The sequence below is a fragment of the Gallus gallus genome, chromosome 26 (assembly GCF_016699485.2).
Source record: "Gallus gallus isolate bGalGal1 chromosome 26, bGalGal1.mat.broiler.GRCg7b, whole genome shotgun sequence".
Taxonomy (NCBI): Eukaryota; Metazoa; Chordata; class Aves; order Galliformes; family Phasianidae; genus Gallus; species Gallus gallus.
Window position 1 is genome coordinate 163,492 of NC_052557.1, and position 21,563 is coordinate 185,054.

The 21,563-nt window shown below is 41.1% G+C and overlaps 1 protein-coding gene across 12 annotated transcripts; it reads right to left on the reverse strand.

Moving 5' to 3' along the window:
- Positions 1-125: 125 nt before the first annotated feature.
- Positions 126-21,480, reverse strand: SLC26A8 (solute carrier family 26 member 8). 12 transcript variants are annotated; one of them, XM_040652786.2, is made up of 21 exons: positions 20,999-21,480; positions 19,306-19,504; positions 16,717-16,856; positions 16,252-16,383; positions 15,286-15,461; positions 14,626-14,790; positions 13,808-13,957; positions 12,756-12,838; positions 12,237-12,384; positions 11,232-11,345; positions 9,809-9,886; positions 8,597-8,692; positions 8,115-8,221; positions 7,810-7,879; positions 6,874-6,966; positions 6,659-6,793; positions 5,786-6,145; positions 4,681-4,735; positions 4,372-4,550; positions 3,024-3,112; positions 126-203 (listed from the first exon to the last, which is right to left on the reverse strand). In XM_040652786.2, exons 1-20 carry the CDS (start codon positions 21,111-21,113, stop codon positions 3,068-3,070), a joined length of 2,640 nt encoding a protein of 879 aa, XP_040508720.1. In that variant the 5' UTR covers positions 21,114-21,480; the 3' UTR covers positions 126-203; positions 3,024-3,067. The 12 variants fall into 12 exon arrangements, with proteins under 12 accessions (XP_040508720.1, XP_040508714.1, XP_040508715.1 ...); XM_040652780.2 differs by having other exon boundaries at positions 127-203; positions 3,024-3,283; XM_040652781.2 differs by lacking the exon at positions 126-203 and adding an exon at positions 221-281 and having other exon boundaries at positions 3,024-3,283.
- Between the last annotated feature and the right edge of the window lie 83 nt (positions 21,481-21,563).

A 21,563-nucleotide genomic window follows, 5' to 3' on the forward strand; every position in this document is an offset into this window, starting at 1 on the left:
TAACGCATGCTCCGAAAGTAATGCCTCCTAATTCTTTCCACGGGCACTCTAACACATACGAAGAGCACAATAACACTGTTTGATAGAGCAATTTCTCACCTACAAAGCACTGTTTTTCAGTACAGTCATTGCCATTAGCTGAGCGTTTTTGCCAGTGATAAATAAGAGCTCTCCTGCCGCGTCCATAACGATCTGCACCACCTCTGTGTATGATTTTGGAAGACAGAAAAATCCTTGTGTGAGCTTTGGGGATGATAGGTTCAATTCCTCTGTCTGTTCCCCTGCGAAGAGTTCTAAGTGAGAAATGCCAGCACAAAACATGGCAATAATGCAACACGGAAGAGGATGCACTCACTGCCAGATGTCAGCCTTCCACAGCCACTGTGCTAGAAGTAACACTGAGCTGGAGCCCTCCAGCATGATGGAGCACACTGCTCGCATCCGACAGCAACCATATAGCAAAGTACTTTCCTCAAAGAAGTCACAGTATAAACAGACCACAAACACTGCTGCGAGCTCAGTGTATTGGCTGCCTGTTCCTTTTGTGGGATCTACTGTCCCATATTTGCACTGGGACTCCTGCAGTTGGTCCTAACAGTGCATGTTCACACCTCCAATGTGAGGTGTCCAATGCTGCATGTCACACTTCAGTGAACTTGGCCCTCAAAGAGGTGCTGAGCCAGCCCTGGGCCCAAATACGGTCACCTTTCCACAGCCAGTCTGGCACTCATTTTTAAAGCAGAGTGAATGCCACCAAAGTATGCCCATACATAACCAGCTTACCTGGTCCTTCATCATAGCTCCCACACAGCATGACACACTGCAGCCTATTGCCCTAAGAACTGCTCCTGCCACACTCTGTGCAGCTCCTGAGGTTTCTCTACCTCTTTCTGTTTTCTGCACCCACGTGTGTGCCAAAGGAATGTGTCAATAAAATGCCAACAGGGCTGTCAGGTTGCAAACACTTTGTATTTTGCATGGTGATGTTCTGGGATGTGCATCCTCTAATTCAGCGCAGAGGGAAAGCCGCCTGGGATTCTGCAGCATGCCCTCCTAGGAAAACGTCATGGGTTTATACTAGTTCAGAAGGGCATTAAAAAGTTGCTGTCTGCACAAAACAGCTGCATTTGTTGCAACTAGGTCAGGTGAGAGCATCAAACTGCCTCCAAACACACTACTGCAGGCAGGCCTTTGAACTCTGACTTTAGAGGTACAGGCGGCGTCCTTGGCCATAAAGTACGTGCTCTGTCACTGCACAGCCTGTGTCCAGGGATTTGTGCTTGGTGAATCACAAAAGCATTCTGTATGCATGCAGGAGCTGAGGCACTGTACAGCTGTAGAGGAAAATGACCAGGTTTGTCTGAACTTCCTCTCAGCAAAGTATTTGTTTTGCAACAGGAATACTCATAATTTGAAAACTAACATGCTGACGTCCGAGTTATCCCCCGGTGTTCCACTCTGCAGTCATGTGGTAGGAAGGAAGGACTCTAAACTCTGCTCAAGAAGCCAACAAAAAACTCAAGCCTTTGGTTTGTAGTGGAGACTTTCCATGGTGCCAACAACTATGAATGCCATTTCACCTTAAATCAAGGCTGCCATAGTAGAGCCAACAGAATCTGGAAATGAAGGCTATGCTTTTCATGGGTTTTGTATTACTCTGTTTTGAACAGAGCTGAGAGGACCTTGGCATGAAGCCACTGTCCAAAACAATGTAGGGAAGCATATGTGGTTTGAAAATTACTCAGTACCATTTGAGCTTTCAGTTTTTCCTATCTTTCAATCCAAACTGTATGAGGGTTCCAGCACTGAGTTTCCTCTACTGTAAGCAACTTGGCACAGTTCACCAAAATCCTTTACCAATGTAGATCACACATGCAGAACTGCAGCTTCCCTTGGGAAGCCCCTCGGAAGCAGAAAGTTAAATGAAAAGAAGGATGAAAAGAACTCACTGGAACATACTGCATATAGTCTAATATTAATATTCCTATTAGATATCGTATCATTGCTGAAGTTCAGCAGCTGGGAGCAGCAGATTTCAGAGGAACCACCTTGCTTTTATTCCACACCAAGAAACCATACGATGCCCAGCAGCAAAAGTTAGAGCTGTTCATATAGGAAAGAATTTAGCCCAGAGCATAGGATCTGTATATAAAGGATCCATCATTTACATCCCAGTTTTGCACTTAAATGGGGTCTGACTGGTATACAGACAAATGCTGTCCACTCATCTAAAATTAATTTTACCCATGACTCTCCACAATGGGCAGCCTGTGCCATGGAACAACTAAGGGCATGGCAGAGTTCCGTGACATACACTGCTGATACAGTTAAACACTGCTGCTGTCAGTACAACCCTACCTCAGGCTGATGCAGAAAATATGAGTAAGCTGAATTTTTTTCCCCAAGTGTTACCTGTATCTTAGTCTACCATTTTGTCTGGCTCTTCAGAACAAAATAAATACATTCCCCTGTTCTTTACCATTTCAGTAAGAGACTACAAAGCAAATATAATTACAATTTTTGTTTACTGGGATTTTGTTCCGGTAAATTAAACAGACAAAATATTCATGTTATGTTAGTGCTGACAATATCAACTTCAGCAATTTATTGAACAGTAATAAGAAAATGCTTTTCTTTGATGCTCACTTCACTCTACACACTCTAAAGATAATGAATCTGCCTGCATGTAATCTGTTCAGATATGGCAGATGAGTTTTACTTACTACCAATCAATAAGTACATAAAAAGTGCTCAGTTGCAGCATTTAAACTAACTTCTAAAGAATTTCAGAAAAGAAGCACAAATCATTTGCTAGAATTCTAGGAATTCAAAACTAGGAATTATCTTGTGCATTGTCGAGAGTATCCTATCTACTTGAAAATAATTATCTAGATGTTCCTTTTTTGATAAGAACCATGAAATTACTGTAGGCATCAGTCAAGCTGTCTATTTTAAAAACAGAAAAGAAAAAAAAAGAGCATCAAATACTGATAAGAATGACCAGAACTCTTGCTTAACTGTACCTTTCTTCCTTCTACTGAAATTCCAATTCCCCAATAGTTGTAACTCAGATGTTGCTGTTATACTTCCATTCCTTGTCCCATGCGGGGTCCTGGAAATTCAATTGAAGGGACAAAGTTTCAAACTGCAGGAGAGAGCTTGACTCTGCTGCATTCTGGGCTGAGCATGAGTTATCTGATACTGGCTGTTCATGCAGGAGTTTGCTGTTAGGCTTCCTTGCAGAGAAAAAGCCTCCATTCTTCTCCATAAGCAAATTTATTTCCTGAAATGTACACAAACATTACTGTAGGCCAAGGGTGGCCAGTCTGCTGAGCCAGTCATGTTCCCATGCCAAAGCAATATCATGTGAGCAGCCAGAGGGGCACGCTGGCATGGGAGCACAGGGCAGGTCAGATACCCAGCTGCCAAGGAAATGAGCTGGCAGGGCTGACATCACCCCGCTGCTGTGGGTCCCTTCTGCGCACCCAGCCCAGCCTGGTCTCAATGCACACTCCTGGGGAACCACTGTCACCCGCATGGAAGCAGCTCACAGTTCACCCTCCACGTGCACTAAAGAGAAGGTGGTGAATGTGAACTGTCACCTTTTTTCTGTGAAGGCCTTTCTACAGAAGAGAATATCAGGAAGGTCAATATCCTTGTGTTAGACTATTCTGTACAGTGCTAAGGTAAGAAGGGTAAATAAGCAGAACAAAAGAAACCTGTTTGCTATGGATTTGGATAGTTGTTTTTTTTTTTTTTTTCCTTCATTCTGCCCTTGTTCAGCCTGGCAGCATGCAGGAGATGATTAACTAAGGTTAGGCTCTTTCCCAAGGAGGGGCAATTAATGGAATTTTCTATGCAGAAGAAGAGCTTTTCCTGGAACTTGCAACTGCCTACCCTGTTCAAACTTGGCAGAGACATCTAGTGAGCTTAAAAATGATTGCAGAGGATGACAGACAGAAAGATCACATGCACAAGCTTCAGTCTGTTGGGAAATCAAGACAGTGCTGTCCTTCACTTCTCCAACCTGCCCCAAGGGAGCTGGTGCAGTAATCTCTGGAAATAAAAAGCTTGGAACTTCAGCTCTGCCCTGGTAGAGTCCTTGCCCTATGGGAGAAATGGAAACTGTCTAAAATGCAACAGCAATTCCCTACTGCAAGACTCAGATAGATTCCTTTCCAGTCTACACACAAAGTTGTCTTTCCCCAGGCAGGGACAACAGGACTCTGTCCATTGCAAACAGCCAAACAACTGGAAAATTCAGAAGAATATTTGCTCTGCCTTATTTCCTCAATCACACCACAAGACCTTTAAGTTACTGACAGAGTAATTTAACAACAGGAATGCTTACATGTAAGCTAAATACTCTACCATCTCATCTTTAGCTCGTAGCTTTTCAGCATTCTCTTCTGTGGTAAGTTCTCTCTCATCTGGCTTTTGATGCTTCGCCAAGGCAGCCAGCAGAGCATCATGAAGAGTTAGAAAGAACATTTCTTTGGTGACAAAGCTGTCAAAGAACTCATTCTTCTCAAAGGCTGCTATCACAGAGGCTATAAAATATGGGAGAAAATAAACAAAGCAGCAGAAGTCATACCAAGCAGCATGGCTATAACATTTCACTGCAATTTAAAACTTATCCCCAACAATAAGTCAATATTAATAAGTAAATTCTATACTCACAGTGGCAGCCAGCTATAAGGACTGTAATGCCGATATTGAAAAACATATGGAAGATCTGTGGAAAGAATTCCATATCAGCATTAGAACAGTTTTGCTTTACACAAGTGCACTAGAAGTTCAAACATAAATGGGAAAAGAAGAACTCCTTTGTATGATTTATCTCTGAAGAAAGTCCTTATTCTAGAACTAAATAGTCCAGAACTAAATAGCCAAACTATCAAAATCTTCACGAATGCTGAGTGTTATCTCCTCACTTAAACAAAAAGTTCTCATAAGGTATAGGCTAACTCCAAACACTTCTATGTACACAGACGCCACACTTGTGTATAAACACCTTTTTTTTTTTTTTTTAAGCATTAAACTCATTATTTCAGAGAATCACAGAACTTCAGAATATGAAGCTAGAAGGAATCTGGAAAGATTTTTATCTCCTTTTCCAATGGAGAAGTTATTTAATAGATGGCAAATAAATCTTTAAGGAGATCAGCTCAGTCCACAATTATTCCCAATAGGTCGTAGATTAAACAGGAATCTTTGAAGACGAGCTACAGACTTTGAGGGAGTTGAGTAAGAGTTCCTCTATATCTGTCTGAGAAGCACAGCTACATGAAATTTATTTTTGCTACATATATCTCTATTGGCTAGGATCCCTGCTCGAAGACTAAAAACCTCAAGGCATACATCAAAGAAAAGGATATTTAGGTATTCAGCAATACAAATAAAAAAATTCTAAGAGAAGACAGGAGGCCATTGGAAAACTGGCACTTCTAAGAAAGAGTAAAGTGTCCAGCTAGAAGGAAAAATAAACAGCCAAAACTGAAAGAGCAAATTAGACCTTTTTATAAATATGGCTTTAGTTTACATTATTTTAGGACTGGAGATAATGGATGACAGGTTTTAGCTTGTCCTTTGTGTTGATAACGAGGCTTTTGTTTTTGAAAAAGTGGCTTTATGGGAAGCTGTTAATTTCTGAAAATAGTGCACTTGTATGGGTCAACTGGATCATATCTAGATGGCCACGTAGCAGGGCACTGTGGGCTAACAAGAAACACATGACACTGGGTAAACTTTAGGTTCCACATTTACACACAGTTAGTTTGCTTACCTGTCGCAGTAAGTCTGAACCTTGCAAATCCACAAACTGGACCATGCTGAAGTCCAAAATAATGGTGTGAACTGGACCTGGCAAATGCACTGACTGTTCTTCCCGATCTAACTGTGCTGAGGCATTACCTACTGCAGAGCCCAGTGAAACACCAGTTTGTTGCTCTTCATCCTCATTCTTTTCAGGCTGAAGTTGTGTGTTAATGCCTGGAGATGCAGATTTTGCATTAGCTGCTCCCAGCAAGAGCATCCCATGGTTTTGTCTGACTCCGTACTTTGACCAGCGTACCAAGTTAACTGAAGATGATGTGGAAGTACTGTCTATGTGACATGACTTCACCAGTTTCTCTGTATATGGTATCTAATATGGAAAATGGAGAGGAGTACAACAGTAGTTAGAAGTAGTTGGCCCAGGGAAAGGATTTCTTTTTTCCCCCAGTAAATAAGCACTGTAAATTGCATGCATCTTCTCTCATGGTAAAAGCACATCTGAAATAACACTAAATACAGCAGAAAGCCACAAGAGTATGCAAAGTAGCAAGTGACTTAGGCAAGCTTTGGGTATGGTCAGCAGAGTGCCTACAGCTGCTGGTTGGTACCTCACTTCCATGCTGGGAGTATGTTGAATATTTCTACTGCTCGTGAATTCACCCAGTACAGTGAGCTCCTATTGCTCTATCACATAAAGCCTGAAAGGTTCTATCTGCTTAATTTCAATCAGTAAATATATATATATATATATATGTATGTATATATGCTATATATAAACATTTACAGCCTTTTAAGTTCTAGCAAGTTAAGAACACTGTGCACAGTGACAGAAAAATAGGCACCTCAAACAGACAGATTAGATAAATATACTTCTAAAGCTGACCCGAGGTGGTGGTAAAGGTGGATCGCAGACACAAGAGCATTTAAAATCTTTGCTTGCCACTGAAGTGTCAGACAGACTAGCTGAAACTAAGGCCCTCATTTCATGTGGATTTAGAGGCACTGTTTTCATGTCCATCTGAAAGACAAAAATAGTTTTACTACAGGGATAATACTAGCTTTTAAAAACTTTACCTAGCTGAAAAAAATGTCATTTACCTTATGTAACAAGTAATTTTTGAAGTTATTCATATTTGCAAAAGAAATGGAAGAACAGCACTGAAAGATTTTTACTCCATCAATCTCCACTGCCTTCAAAACAAAAGTTGGATCTGTGAGAGTTGTACTTAGTAGGAGCATTTTTTCCCCGCCTAACCCTCTATGCAGTAGACTGCAAGATGATACTGTAAGGACAAAGTAATATTGCTGCCCACACTGCACACTGGTAGGAGCACTAGCAGCATGGACCCAATAACGTACTAATCTGGAAAAGCTAATCAGTTCATCCTGTTTTAGAGACCTCCAGCAGATCTATCACTGATGACAGTTGGCTGGTATAATATAAAACCAGCCAAATTAGATATATAGCTTTATATTATATATAATGTCTTTGCAGAAAACATACATTATATCACCCTTGTATTTCTAACCTTGTCCTCATTTGATTTCTGTAAATCCATCAGCATATCATTAGGAATGCACCCAGGTGGCAAAGACAAAGCTCTTTACTATTGTATTACCCAAGTTTGTATGGTTCTGTCTTATCAACAGTGTGTCACAAAGGCCCGTGCCCTATTTTATATCCCATCACTGTAAGAATCAGCAAGTCAGTCTAGCAGACAGTTACTGAAAATGTGTTGTGTGGACATAACCAGACTGAGAAAAGCAGGTCAGTGTAAAAGCCAAACTGCTCCGGAAATGTCAGCAATGTGGCTTCCACCACGAGGACAGCACTGATTGATACAGGGAGCTCCACAGGGCCCCAGCAGGCTGAACAGGGTATGTGAATCACTTCATACTACAGATATTTAAGCATTCTTCACTTTGAAAGTTTTGAACCAACTGAACTGAGTCTGAGTGGTCGTTCCCAGGCATTTAAGGGAAGAAGCTTGATTACAGAGAGAGGTGGAACATTTGTTTTTTGTTTCCTCTTACGGCTCTGCAGATGGATAAACTTCTATAAATATTCGTGTTTGGAATCTGTCCCAGCTCCACCATCCTCATTCTGAAACAAGATGTTTATTAGATTTTCACATAAAGCAGAGGAAAAAAAAACTTACATTCCCAAAAGCTTGATCTCCATTTCTAAACAAGTTACTGGTTTGAGATAGTAATAGACAGATTCCAGAAGGACCTGATCAAAGTGTTTACAAGTATGAAACTACTTTCACATTGTTGCATGTACAGCTATCTCTAAAACATCTTAAGAATGAGTATTTTCCTCTAGGAGTTACAAGTACCTGTGGGACCTGATGCTGATTATGAAGAATGCAATTGCCAGGGCGATCAGTAAACCAATATCAAGACCAAGACGAAGCACTGCAGCAAAAGTTCCAACCCAAATAGCCTTTGATCAAGAGACAGAGAGAAAAAGATATAAAATGACCTCCAACTCAGCCCCAGTATTTGCAAATTGAAGAGATTAAAAAAAAAAAAAAAAAAGCTAGAAATGGCAATAGTTGAAAAGATTAGCTGGCACCTTTAGGCCACCCAGTCCTGAAAACAGTCACAAGGAAGGATCACAGGAAAGAAGTGCAGGACCTCAAAACATATAACTCAGCTTTAGTGACAAGATGGACTTCCCACTTTCCTTTGCCCTGCATTTCCAGATATACAGTGGCTATACACATACCTACACAATTTTGGCCTGCCCTAGAAGAACAAAGTATTTCCCCCTTTAAAGCACATCACAGTTACTAAGTATTTTTTTTATGCCACTTACTAAATGATACTTATCCTTTCTCCACAGGGTAGGAATGTCCAGAAATTTTTCAAGAAAAGGTAGCACATTAAATACCACAATAGCAGCCAGCACGCTCTGTGCAAGTAAGAAAAAAATGCATGTTATTTATTGCATCTGAGATTCATTGCACTCACAACATGATAAGGAGCAGATATTCAAGACAAACTGCTTAAAATTTAGATCTTGTTTCTGTATTTTTTGTAGGTAGGTGTAACAATTCTCAGATCTGCAAACCAACATATCTTATTTGATTTCACAATTACTTTTGCCAATGCAACTGACTTCCTCTTGAAATGCTATGTGTGGTTTCCATTATGGAGCTCTCAATGAATCCCTATGCCTCCTCCAGCACTGAGAAATGACAACACTATCTACAGAATTGAGTTGCTGTATCAAAGAATGGTTTCAATTAGCATGGATGGTTCATTACCAGATTTGGGAATTTGACACCATTTGTTGAAAAAGCCCGCCTGAGCAACAGAAAGAAGACTGAAATTCTGTTCTGTCAGCTAGTTTGGGGAAAGTAATTAACTCTCCCAACTTACAAAGAAACCAGGAAAATATCAGGAAGTAATGCCAGAAGTTCCCTAAGAAAATTTACAGAAAAAAAAAAAGTCTAGATAAAATTTTAAGAGAGAAGTGAAATACTGAGTATTCAGAGCAACCTGCAGCAACAAAATGCTTACAGTTTGAGAGTGCATATGATTTTAAAACAAACCTCAAAGACCAAGCTAGGATCAGAGATGCTAAACCTAAATTTCAATTTTGAATATTTTATTCATCCCCTTACACTAAAGATTTTGAAACATCCATCCTGTAATTACTCACACAGATGCAAGACAGGAACTTATGAATGCATTACATAGTTGTGTAAAACCTTAACAAATGGGAGACCAAAAGTGAAATACAACATTTAAATCACAGATCCTGGCAGTAAAATTTCAATTCACTTCTCGCCAAAGAATTTTAGTTTGTGCTGAACAGTCAGAGACGGGAAAGAGATGCAGTATTAATTTCCTAATACTTGAACATGCTGAAATTTAGGAGAGTTTAAAGTCATTGTTCTGGTTTAGTCTACCCCTTGAAACAATGAAAGGCAGGGAAAGACACAACCCCAACTGTTCAGGTAATATTCATATTATGCTTTAAAAGTAAGTAGGCTGCTACCATAACTATTGCATGGTCACTTACATTAGGTATCACCCAGAAAAAGTGTCCTAGTTTCAACGCAATCACCAGCATTATAGATGCTCCCATCAGTGCTGCTATCTGAACAGAGATACTTTATTAGAGAAGTCTTCCAGAACCAATGCCTTTCTTCTCTAAGCAAACAGGTATAGTCCTTGTAACACCATAGAAAAAGTAACCAGGAGACAAAGTCCACGGGTGTGTTATAATGGGCAATATGAATTCTAGGATGCTCACATCAAAAGGCTTCTGTAGATACAAATTTGGCCTTAATGGGCTATTCTTATGCACAACAACCCAGGATTTTGATTTGATAATTTAATTTGAAAAAGAAGATACTTCTCTTGCAAGTCAGCCTTAGGAATGTCACCCAAAATCTGGGAAGAAAACTCTCTTAACTCCAATGTGGTGTTAGAAAGCAGCATTCCTTTATTCCTCATGATACATACTGGGTGACTTGACAAACGAGGGCACCCTCTCAGTTCAGGTTCTACATTTAAAGAGTTAAGACATGCACATGCAGTACACTGGCATACATACCCATTCTTTTCCAAGGACTTATTAATATACGCTCATGCCCCTTTGGGCATGCTCAGTGGTATCTAGGGTTGTCAAATGCCCACCTACTTCTTTCCTGCTTTCCACCATCAGCTTCATCACTGAGACCTCTGACCCACTTTCAGCTGCTTTTTCCCAATCTGAAAAATTACCATTGCTTATTGGGCCATAGTAAGCCACTTGTAAAACAGTCTATGTGGAATCAGAGGAAAATGTCCCCGCACCTCCTGGGTGCAAAAGATAAAAGTATTCTATTATGTGCCCAGTGCAAAATTATTGAGGAAAAGAAGTCTGTTCACCCACTAAAGCTGAAATTGAAAATTTTAGAACTACTGAATTATCACTTAAGGATTCCTTTTGATAAACTAATATACTGATTCTTAAACTAAGGTATTAATCCATTTTGCTAAACAAACCAACCTATATCAGGCACAAATGTGCATGATATAAATCAAATTACTTCTACGATGCAGTGAAGCATGTACAAATTCTCGGATAATAAGTATGTTAAAATCTTCCTAAAAATAAATAATTTTAAAAATGATTAGGGTCACAACGTCCGCTACTAAAAAGTGCAAAAGAATTTTCAATTCTGGACATATTCACTAAAATAGTTTACAATTGCATGAACGCATCTTATTCTCTCCACAGAATTTTGGCTTCCTTAAATGCATATCATATATTCTACATAAATATATTCTACAATATTCTACATTCTACATGTAAATATTCTACAATTACAGTACAGAACATAGACAGAGAGAGCACACAAATTCACGTTGTGTGGGAATAAAACTTTACTTCTCACAAACTGCTTGGATGAAATGGCAGCCTATAATCAGTCCATAGTGATTTTAGCCCAGCTCACCTGGGTTCTTCCACCCGTCTTCTCTTGAATGACAGTTCCAGAAATAGCACAGCTGACAGCAAAGCTTCTGAAAAATGCACTGCAAATATTGCAAAGCCCCACAGCTATTAGTTCCTGTAAAAAAGAAACAGGAGGAAGTAGAGATAACCCAAAATTAATGACATACCTAAATAGAAGTGGCTTAAAAGTACATCTGCTCACACTTGCTGGCTGCTCAGCTCAGAAAACTTTCTGGAAACCAAAGTCTCTCATGGTTAAATCTCAAAAGGCACAAAGTTTTCACAGTTGAGAATCTCATGGACCCAGAAGCCAAGTTCCTGTTTCCAAGCTAATGCACAGTAAATCTCAGTACCCCGTATAGTAGAGCTGGGACAAGAGCTCAGTGGAAAAGACATTCTCTTTATACTTATCCTCAAAGGCTATAGGAAGTCAGGGCAGCTTTCTGACTGGATAAATTCCTTTATAATGAAGATTCAAAGCCATCACAACAAGCTAAACAGGGTACTGCAAACCAGTTAGTGCTTACTCAATTTAGCACACTGGAAACTAACAGCTTTAGCTTAAAAGGCTCTCAGAGCAATCAGTCTAGGCTGAGAACCCATTTACTGAGTTGACAGACGCATATAGAGAAGAACTACAGCTGCTCTGGCCATTTATGATTACAGCTATTATATCTGTTTGCTTTTGTAAGTCTCACAGATTCAGGATAGCAGTGGCCCTCAGGGATCAGTAGCAGCAGTGTGTATGAGGCGGCAGGGGGGTCACCCCAATCCCTGACACTACACTAAGGCCTCTTGTCAGTATGGTCATGGGGCATATTTTGGCCTTCACATATAGGTAACATCTGTTCTTCCATAGAGAAGGATAACAAGTTGCTACAAAACAATCAGCTGGCATCATTCGTTCTATCCTTGCATTTCTACCACTACCAGGCAACTAGAGGCTTTACTAATCTGGATTCAGCTTGCTTCTTGGCCTAAGAAGTATGTGTAGCTTTGTTCTCACCTGACTGCTAGAAATGTTGTAGTTATGAAGCAAAGCATACTTCTCTCCAATAAAAACAAGAAGGAAGCAGCTTACAGTAGCAAGGGAGAAAGCATGCAAGATGATCTTGCTCAGGTTTGATAAATCTGGCAATGTAGGAGGTAGAAACCTACAAGATCAGAGAACAGAAAAGTTTAAACCTGCTCTAGACTCTGTGCAGTCTATACCTTACCCAGGATCAACGTCAGAGGCATCATCTACCACCCCACTGGAGATGCCCCGAATGTGTAAGAGTTTGCATCCATCTCACAAAAAATACAAATTTCTTCCTCTGTGCTAATAAAACCTGAACCTAATAAAGAAAACCATAGTTCAAATTCTGCATATGCTCTGAAACAAGATCTCGTAGCTCTCTTGAAGAGTTATTCCTATAACTGTGCTTCCCAGTAAAACTCAGCCTATGTCAGATTTCAAGAACAGACTGAAACATCTCTTTCATGTCTCAAAAGTATAACCTCATTAACAGCATAGATAACTAACCTCTGAGGAATCCTACTGACCACAGCACTACTAGATTCAGCATGAAGATGAATACAATTAGCAATAATGGTGGCTGTGATGATCTGGGAAAGAAAACAAGAGAAGCACAGATTATACATCATTTGCACCTGGAATTGCACACAGTAAATCTAAGGACAGTTACTTGTGCAGGAGTATTTGAAGGACTTAAGCACAGATTTTATTCGGTGTATAAACACTGCAGCATTCTGAAGTAATGTATTTTGGGGGAGTTTTGTGAGTATATTATACAAATACTTCCTAGCCCTTTGCTGATGTCTACAGTGTAATAACATCTGATAAATTCTATGCAAAATGTGAACTTTTTTTCTTATTCCAATTTTCTTATTAGCTGTCTGTGTTACTGTGCTCTGCCAAAGGTTTTGTCTAACAGTGGCCTGTGGGACAAGTGGCAAATGGCTTCAACTCCAGTGTCAGCAAGGTGGGACTCTGGGCAGCTTATTCCTTAGAAAAAGCAGCTGTCATCTTTCAGACTCCCAAATTGTCTGCAAAAGTCAGAATTTTAATTTCAATAGAAAAAGTTTTGATTAAAAAAAAGTCAACGCTTCCATTGGAAAGAGAAACATCAGAAAAACATCAGGAGAAAACAGCAGCAACAAATATTAGTGAATTTACAGCAAGACCTGACTTCGAATGTAACAAAACTGAAGATCCTCTTCCAACAATTCCAGACCAAAAAAAGCATAATTGAATCAGAACCCCAAACCTTCAAGTCCACAGTTCTACCACCATCTTAATAAAGAGTTAAAAAAAATCAGTCTGGGACATGGTGGTTTCACCTCTACACACTGCTATTCATTCAGTTCACTGTAATTTGTGCCCACAGCTTTTTGTAGGCAGAGACACCTTATTTTCACAGTAGCAGGGGAAAAGCTTAGGAAGGTCTCTGGTGAAAGACGCCTCAAAACTCAGTGGCAAAGGCTGCTTATGGTGCTCAGAGCCAGAACACAACCTCAGACAGGTAATTTCTGAACTGTTAGCTCAATTATCACAATAGCATTGAGAACACTTACCAAAAGAAGTTCCATGGGAAATGCAACAGGACTATGCATATAAGTTATCCTGATAGTTTTACTGATTTGTAGTATGGCCATGCTAAGCAAAAATACCAGTATGCTGGTGGCATTAGACTTTGGGAGAGCCAGGAAATAATAGAACACATTCTGAAAAAGAATTATCATAGAGAGGATCAGAGGCAGATACTACAACTATTTTTACATTCTAGAAGGTTGACACCTGTTGCCCTGACACTTGAACTTACCCTTTACTGCTGTGACAGTATCTTCAGTGGGAAGAAAGATGCTAAGAGCCAAACAGTATTTTAAGTGGTCTGTTGAGAAACACTGCCACAAGTAACTCAGATCTAGCACAATCACTCTTCTCTCCTCTACACCACCTTTCTCTCTAGTTGTCTGTCTTTTCTTAAGAAAATTAGGAAGACTTATTTTTAACTTATCTTTACCTAGGAGTCTGCTGCATCTTTGTCAGATATGTCAAAGATATTGTGTGCCCAATAGTTTGCCCACAGTGATCTATAGAGCAAAAAGTACCTCTTTCTCTAACCTTTGCTCCAGAACGATTAGAGACATGCTGAAAATGATAAAGCTACATAAGTAATTAAAAATACTCCCTCTTCCTCTTGCATGTCACACAAAAACCTCTGTTCATCACTCAAGACAACAGAAAGGCAAAGCAAACCACAGCTGAGACTTGCAGAAATATCCCTTAGCAACTGACATATTGCAACTACCTTCAGTTTTTGTTACTGTTCTTTTGCTTATCCCACAAGCTTTTTTTTTTTTTTTTTTTTACTAATAATGAATTTACTCACACAGAAAATGTCTCGAGAGCTCCTGTGAAAGTCGAGCACGACGTCAAAGATAAAAGTGAACTGTGATACAATGACAAGCAATGCTGCTGCAGAGAGGTAAGCATCAATGAGAGCCTTTGGCAAGTATGCTGTTACAGACTTCAGGCAGAAGCAGCCTAGCAGCAACTGTACGGAACAAGAAGTGAGGTGCAATATAATTATCAATGTCTAACCTGCCTTTCTTGTGCCCATATTTGAAGAGCATGACTTTTCACTGCCACACTTGATGGATAGTTATTTGAACAAGGTATATTAATTATGCACAATTAAGTAGGATGCTGCCAAACTAAAATAGGAGCACTTCACATCAAGTATGTGCAGTTACACAGGACTACCTAAGGGTCTACATGTTGGAGAATTGGTCAATATAAAAGACAAAAGTAATTTACTTCATGCACTGCTATATTAATCATAGACGCATCAATCTGAACCTATCCCATACTTTTCAGACATCACGAGAGGAAGAGGCAGACCTTCATGTTCCATTTTGTACAACATACGTATTCAAGTGTGCTGAGCTTAGAACTTGTAAGAACATGCAAGTAGTCTCACTTCTTACATTTGTACAAAGATACACGTAAGGATACATCAGTAAGGATATAACATAGATTCATCTTCTACCTGAATTATGCCAGTCATAAATGTTACTGATGCAGTCAGTGTCAAGATCTCCATGTAATCTTTCAAAAGTATAGGGTCTGAAAAATTGACCAGTGAACTGTTAAAGGACAATGTTTTGTTGAGATCAAGGGACTTGAGAATATTTTTCACCACCAGATTTAGGATGCTGAATGAGCCTGAAAGCAATAGAACAGAGTAGAGAGAATGTAACTGCACAAGGTGTTGCAACAAGGATTTTCTTAAAACTACACATCTATCTCTATGCCCTACCATCAATCGTGCAGTATGAGACTATTTATTTTCATTCATATATATATAATCCATTTTTACTGTTTCTGAATAAGCACCAAAAGCTTCTAAAGTTTCATCTGAAAATTTCAGACTCCTACAATTTTACAAGCGAAGTCTTTGTTTGGTCAGATGCACAAAAGAAAAAAGGATTTTAATGTAAACCACAAAAAGGAATGCACTACAATGAACAGTCAGAAAGTCCAAGAAATATGGTTTATCTGAGAAAGAACTGCCAAGTTACCTAAGAGGCCAGAGCTCCATAGATCCACTTTCATGATGATAAGGGCCTTCTAGTTTCTGAACAAATTAAGAATGTAAAACCACCAACAGCTCAGTCGTGGCAAGGAACTGCACGACCCCTGGAGAAAACCAGGAGCTAAATCTTGATTCACGGTCACAGTCTGAGGGCAAGTGGGAAGCAGCTTGCTCTGGCCCTTTACTTTATGCAGGAGAAACTTTTGTGATGTGCCAGCTGCCCCCTTTGCACTGCTGTCTGTGTCAAAGGAGCTGTGGCAGTCTGTGCCTTCAGGGGCAGAGGTGGAACAATGAATCAAGAATCTGGACATCTGGATTCTCCCCTAAATAACACCTGCATATGAGATGCTTTTTTGAAGCAGCACTGAACACAATCTCTAAGTCCTGTAGAAACATTTTGCAATGCAGAATAAACCTCACCAATTGAGATGTGATGCGAACTTCCAAATACCATGTACAGCATTGAGCAGCAGAATGCAGAAAGGAAGCCATTGATCATTGGTAGAGGTAACCCAGCCAGCCAAATTCCTAACAGCCCTAGAAAGCAAAAATCTGACAGATTTTGCAAGGTGGATTTTAAAGATTGCTACTTTTCTTGCAATATAGGAAAACGCTGCTGTTAGTCTATATTTATATACTTATATTAGAGGGAAACTTTATGAAAAAAGGCAATGTCTTGTCCTCAAAATTACACCATGTAACATTTGATCATAGAATGTGTTTTCTTGCAAGTATGGAAATTAATAAGTTAATGATTTAAGGAATTTGTGAATTAAAGTTCCCGCATAATCCAATGACATCTGAAGGAACAGGATAACATACACATTATGAAAAGGATATTGTACAAAAGGAAGCAAGTGTGTTTTTTCTTTTCTCTCTGCCTACCTTGAGGAACCTGAACCAACCCAACATTTAGGCCTGCATGGAGGTCCTTCAAGATCCATTCTCTGAACTGATAGGAAAAAAGCCAATTCAGGACAGGGAACCTCTTGTATATGATCTTTTTGAAACTTTCCCAGGAGAACCTGAAAAGAATCAGATAAGATAAGCTGTATGCAAAGTCTTTTATGACCACCATGTCTGCAGCCCTTTTGCATGACCTCATACTCTGCAGGAATAGAAGCCACACTGCTACTCTCACATCTCTGCAGGCACCGTATACTCTGAACTCACATTGCCTTCTGCAGATCCAGTTGGTGCATAACATGAGACCTATACAGGCACCCCTGTGCCTTTGCATTCCTTTCAGATGAATCGCAAATACTTCGTGTGCCATTCATATGATACCCTGTCAGCACCAGAGAACAGAGCACTGAGTGCATCAATTACTTGACCTCATTAACACACTGCAGAAAATCAGGAGACAGCATTTCAATACCTCCTATCCTAACCTAGAAGAAAAACATACAGCTGCTACATCTGGAGGGCAAAAAAAAAAAAAAAAAAAAAAAGAAGACAAGCCTATTCCATCTCCAAAAAAGCGGTCAAATGTTTCCTGTATTACACTTAACATGAGAATGCAAGCAGGACTTGACCTACATGATTCTGCCTAGATGTCTTTGAATCAGTATTTCCAGCAGGTAAACTCTGAGAAGCCCTAAAGCCCTGTGCTCCCCCGTCCCTTTTTTGATCCCCTGATCATAGTGGTGATCTACTTACAAACCAAAGATAGGCAATGCAGTATCTGCCCAATTCTTCTGGCAACCCTGAACAGTGGCTGGGGAGACTAAGCCCCAGTTAGCGTTACACAGTCCAGTCCCTTTCCACCATTTTATTGTCTGAGGTGATTACATGCTGGGATGACGAGTGGATACCAAATAGAGAACAGAGAAAATACACGAGATAGGGAAGTGGAAAAGAAACAGAGAAAAAGAGTATGAGGAAGCAAGAAAGACACACGTCTTAAACGGGGAGTTGAGGGAGGGCATAAAGATTTTCTGATTAAGCAGCAAGTGCAGTGATAAAGATTCCAATAGTATTAGCCATGACTTTAAAGCAAAATTCTCCCTTTGACCTCTGCACAAGGCTTATCTTATTGCACCAGGAATTTGCAAGTGGCAGTCTTAACTCTAGATCATATATCATAATTATACACAATTCAAACCTTTCTATTAAGTAATTTTGTTCCTCTAGCTCCAATCTCCTTTAGCACTGGGAAAACAAAAAACCCTACTGCACAGTCCAAAGGATCTCACAATTGCAGAAATTAATCAACAATGAGTCTTCAAGGTGAAATGAAAAACTAGAAAGCACAGTAGTAACTCAAACTTTAGCTCCACTTGCCTTCACTTATTACCAGGAAATTCCTTTACAACAGTGCCAGTAAAACAGGATCCATGGTTTTAGGCTGCAGTCACACTCACTGCTGAGCTGCTGTAAGAGCTAGTTACACAAAAGAGGGAGGTCTGGCTCTCCTGTGCTGCTTTTCCTTCTGTGTCCTGTACCATCCGGCAGCAGCAAGCTGTTAAATTAGTTCACCACACCTTGTGGAACCTCACCCATAGCTAGACTTGAGTCTCAAGGCACGTCACTGTCCCAGAATAACAATTTAAGTTTCACTATACATTCACAATACATGCTGAAACAAATCACAGAAATGATGAATCAGAGATTTTTTTAATTGACTTTCTTATGAGGACTCTGTAGCGTAGACACAGCCATAACCACTGGCAGTCCACTCCACATCCAAAGAGACTCATTCAGAAAACCAAAGGCATTCATGTTCAAACAAAACTAAAAGAGAAACTGATAAAGGGGCTTCCTATTTTTTATTATATTTGCCTTGCTGGAAGAAGAACACCAGGAATTCTCCTAAGTCATCAACAAAGGCTGCCTTCTACTGAGCCTGCAGGGCTTCTCTGGCAGAAGATATGCTTCTGTCCCTAGGATAATGCCCAGAAGAAAATTTTGGCAGATGGAAAAATCAGGCTGTGGAAACACTAATGCTGTATAGGCAGTACCATTCGCATCACCCATTCTCCTCAAAGAACACAGGAACATAGCTCCAAAATAATCCAAAAACAATTCAGCCAATCTTAGTCATACCATTATGCGACTTTCCATGTCTCCAGCTAAGGAACAGAAAGTAGCTCGTGAAATTTAAGAAACACAAGTATCAAAAGGCAGAAATCAGTAAAAATGCAAGTGAAAGCTTCTGTCTGACAGCTGGGCTGAGGGAAGCACTGGAGGGGACTGCAAATATTAACAACTTCTTACAATGTATATATTCCTCACACTATCATAGTCCTGAAGTGAACAAATACTCCTGTAGATTGCTTACTGGGGGGTCGTGGGGTGCTTTCTTGCATACTTCACTGTGAGTTTCTCCAATGGGCTGTTCTGCTTCAGTTTTCAATCAACACAATTCAGAATTTTAATTACAAGCTGCAGGAAGACATTAGCATCTTTCCACACTTGGCTTGAGGAGCCTCCACAGTTTTTTTACACCTGTCAAATTCCTAGCATATAGCTCACCTGCAACGTAGCCGTGTCTTCTTTTCGGGGATTTGTGGCTCTCCACCAAAGGTGGAAGGTAGGTTTCTTTCCAAGAGTGCTTGTACATGCTCCTCAGTCTGTATTTCTCTTTGGACTCTGTAAACTGCTGGCTGCCTCCTGGTATGGACTGTATCATTTTCTTGTTCCATATTTTCTTTTTGACAAGGAATATCAAATACTGGAGAAGACAGTTAAAATAAAAAGCATGTGACATCTGTCCATCCCAGCATAACTCCTGTGAAGCCATCAGCTACAGCAAGGATAAGCAAGGCTCTGAAGACTAAAATCCTCAGAAGATATGCTGCTGTTAGTATCAAGCAAATTGACTACCAGAACACTGAGTCCTTTGGTATTTGCTTTGATTCTACTCTGTAGAAAAGACCAGCCTGGATCCCCTCCGTTCTGGGATCCCCAAAGCAGGTCTGTGTTAAAGGAAGAAAACACAGCGTCCCTCCATAAACCTATCACAGCTAAGAAACAGTTCAAACTCTCCTTGTTTCAAGTGCTGGAAGAAAAAAAGGCTTAGATTGAATTGTACAGCTAAAGCGGAGGCCATACAATGCAAAGTAAAAAAAACGGTATCTGATACCATTCAGGTTTCTAAGTGTCCCAAACCTTTGACTCACATTCCTTAGCATTTTAACATCAGGAAGATCTGAATTCAATCACTACTGCTTGGATTAGGTAAGATGTAAATTCTCAAAGTGAATGCTGAGTAAGAAGTCCAGTGAAAGAGCAGATCTAAACCAAAGTACTCATACTGACAGCTGAGGCAGAAAAAAAATAATTCAAATCCAGAGTTACCAACTGAAAGTACAGAGACTATATAGGAAAAAGGCTGTGCCATGTGGAAAGGCAGTTTTTAGCTACTGACAGAAAAAAAAAAATCCAAGGAAAATTAGAAGCATGAAAAGGCAGTAAGCGAGCAGGAAGTCTAGTCAAAATGCAGTGTAAGTACCAAAAACTGCAACAAATAAATAAATAAATAGTTTCCTGAATTGTCAGGATCCATTTGTACAGGTCTGGTGTTTTGCATCACTGAGATGTGCCACTTCTGATAGAGCAATAGGGACCCTGGTACCCTCGAGGCGTGCCCACCAACACGCACACCCACACCCATCATTCTGAACCACAGACAGCACCAGGCGAGCCTCAGGCATGCTCCATTCCTAGGGCATGGTTTCTTCCTCTTTTTAAAAAGGAGATACACAAAAGTCTTCTAGAGTAGAGTTTAAGAGACATCTTGTTCATTAGCTGTGCATACGCAGTACAAGTTGCTGTTTGAGCACAATCACCTTTTTTCCAGGTAAGGTAACACAGCAAATAAAAAGAAGCTTGAGTTTGCAAACTGAAGTCCAAGCAGACAGGGATATAGCAGTACCAGCTCAGCTCCCTGCACCTCCACAGTCCTGGAGACCCCCAAAGGGAATGGAGCAATCCTGTAAACCCTCCAAGGTCCACAGGAGCAGCACTGCTGGCACCTGAAAACACCTCAGCCTCGCTGAGGGCCCGCACAGGTCAACCTGGGCCTGCTGCCTTAGGTCAACATTCTCACGTATTTTCATATTTTGCTTAAAGTATACCCTCAAGGTGACAAAAGCAGGCCTCATGAAAACACCACACAAGGGCTGTGCCACCTTAATTTTAGCCTACATGGACAAAAACACCTCACAGCATCGCACTCCTTGTAACACGGAACGCAACCAGTCCACAGCCCGCCTCCCGCTTCTCCCCGCTCTCGCGAGAGCTCCGCCGCGCCTCTCCGCATCGCCTCCATATTGGGGCATCTCTGCCCGCGGCGCCTCAACTCTCGCGAGCGGCTGGACTGAGCCAGAGGGCCTCAGTGGGGAGCGGGGAGGCGGTGCGGCCGGGCCCAGCCCGAGCTGCGCCGCTGGGGGGCGGGCCGGGCCTTCGTCTTTGCCGTCCTACCTGCGGCGGAGTGCCTCCCCCCGGCCCTCCCTATCGGCCGGTCCCTCCCTCACATTACAGGCCCAGCTCGCAGCGCGGAGGAAGAGGGGGGGGGAGAGAGAGAGAGAGAGAGAGAAAGACGTGTGTGCGGGGAGGGGGAGGCGGTGGCGGCGACGGAGTGAGGGCTGCTGAGAGGAAGGGAGCGGGGAAGGAGCAACCGCCCCGCGCGAGTGCTCGGCCCCGGGCAGCGTGAGGCGGGGGGGCGCGGACGGGGCGGCGGCCAACGGTCGGTGTGAGGAGAGGGCGGTGTGAAGGGGCGGTGTGGGAGG

Excerpts from the sequence above, each read along its gene's own strand:
- SLC26A8 (XM_040652780.2), bottom strand. The coding sequence starts at position 21,113 with ATGCCCCAATATGGAGGCGATGCGGAGAGGCGCGGCGGAGCTCTCGCG. Across the intron at positions 12,385-12,755 it reads GTCAGTAGGATTCCTCAGAG|GTTTCTACCTCCTACATTGC; the intron begins GTTAGTTATCTA and ends CTGATCTTGTAG. Across the intron at positions 9,887-11,231 it reads AGACGGGTGGAAGAACCCAG|ATAGCAGCACTGATGGGAGC; the intron begins GTGAGCTGGGCT and ends ATCTCTGTTCAG.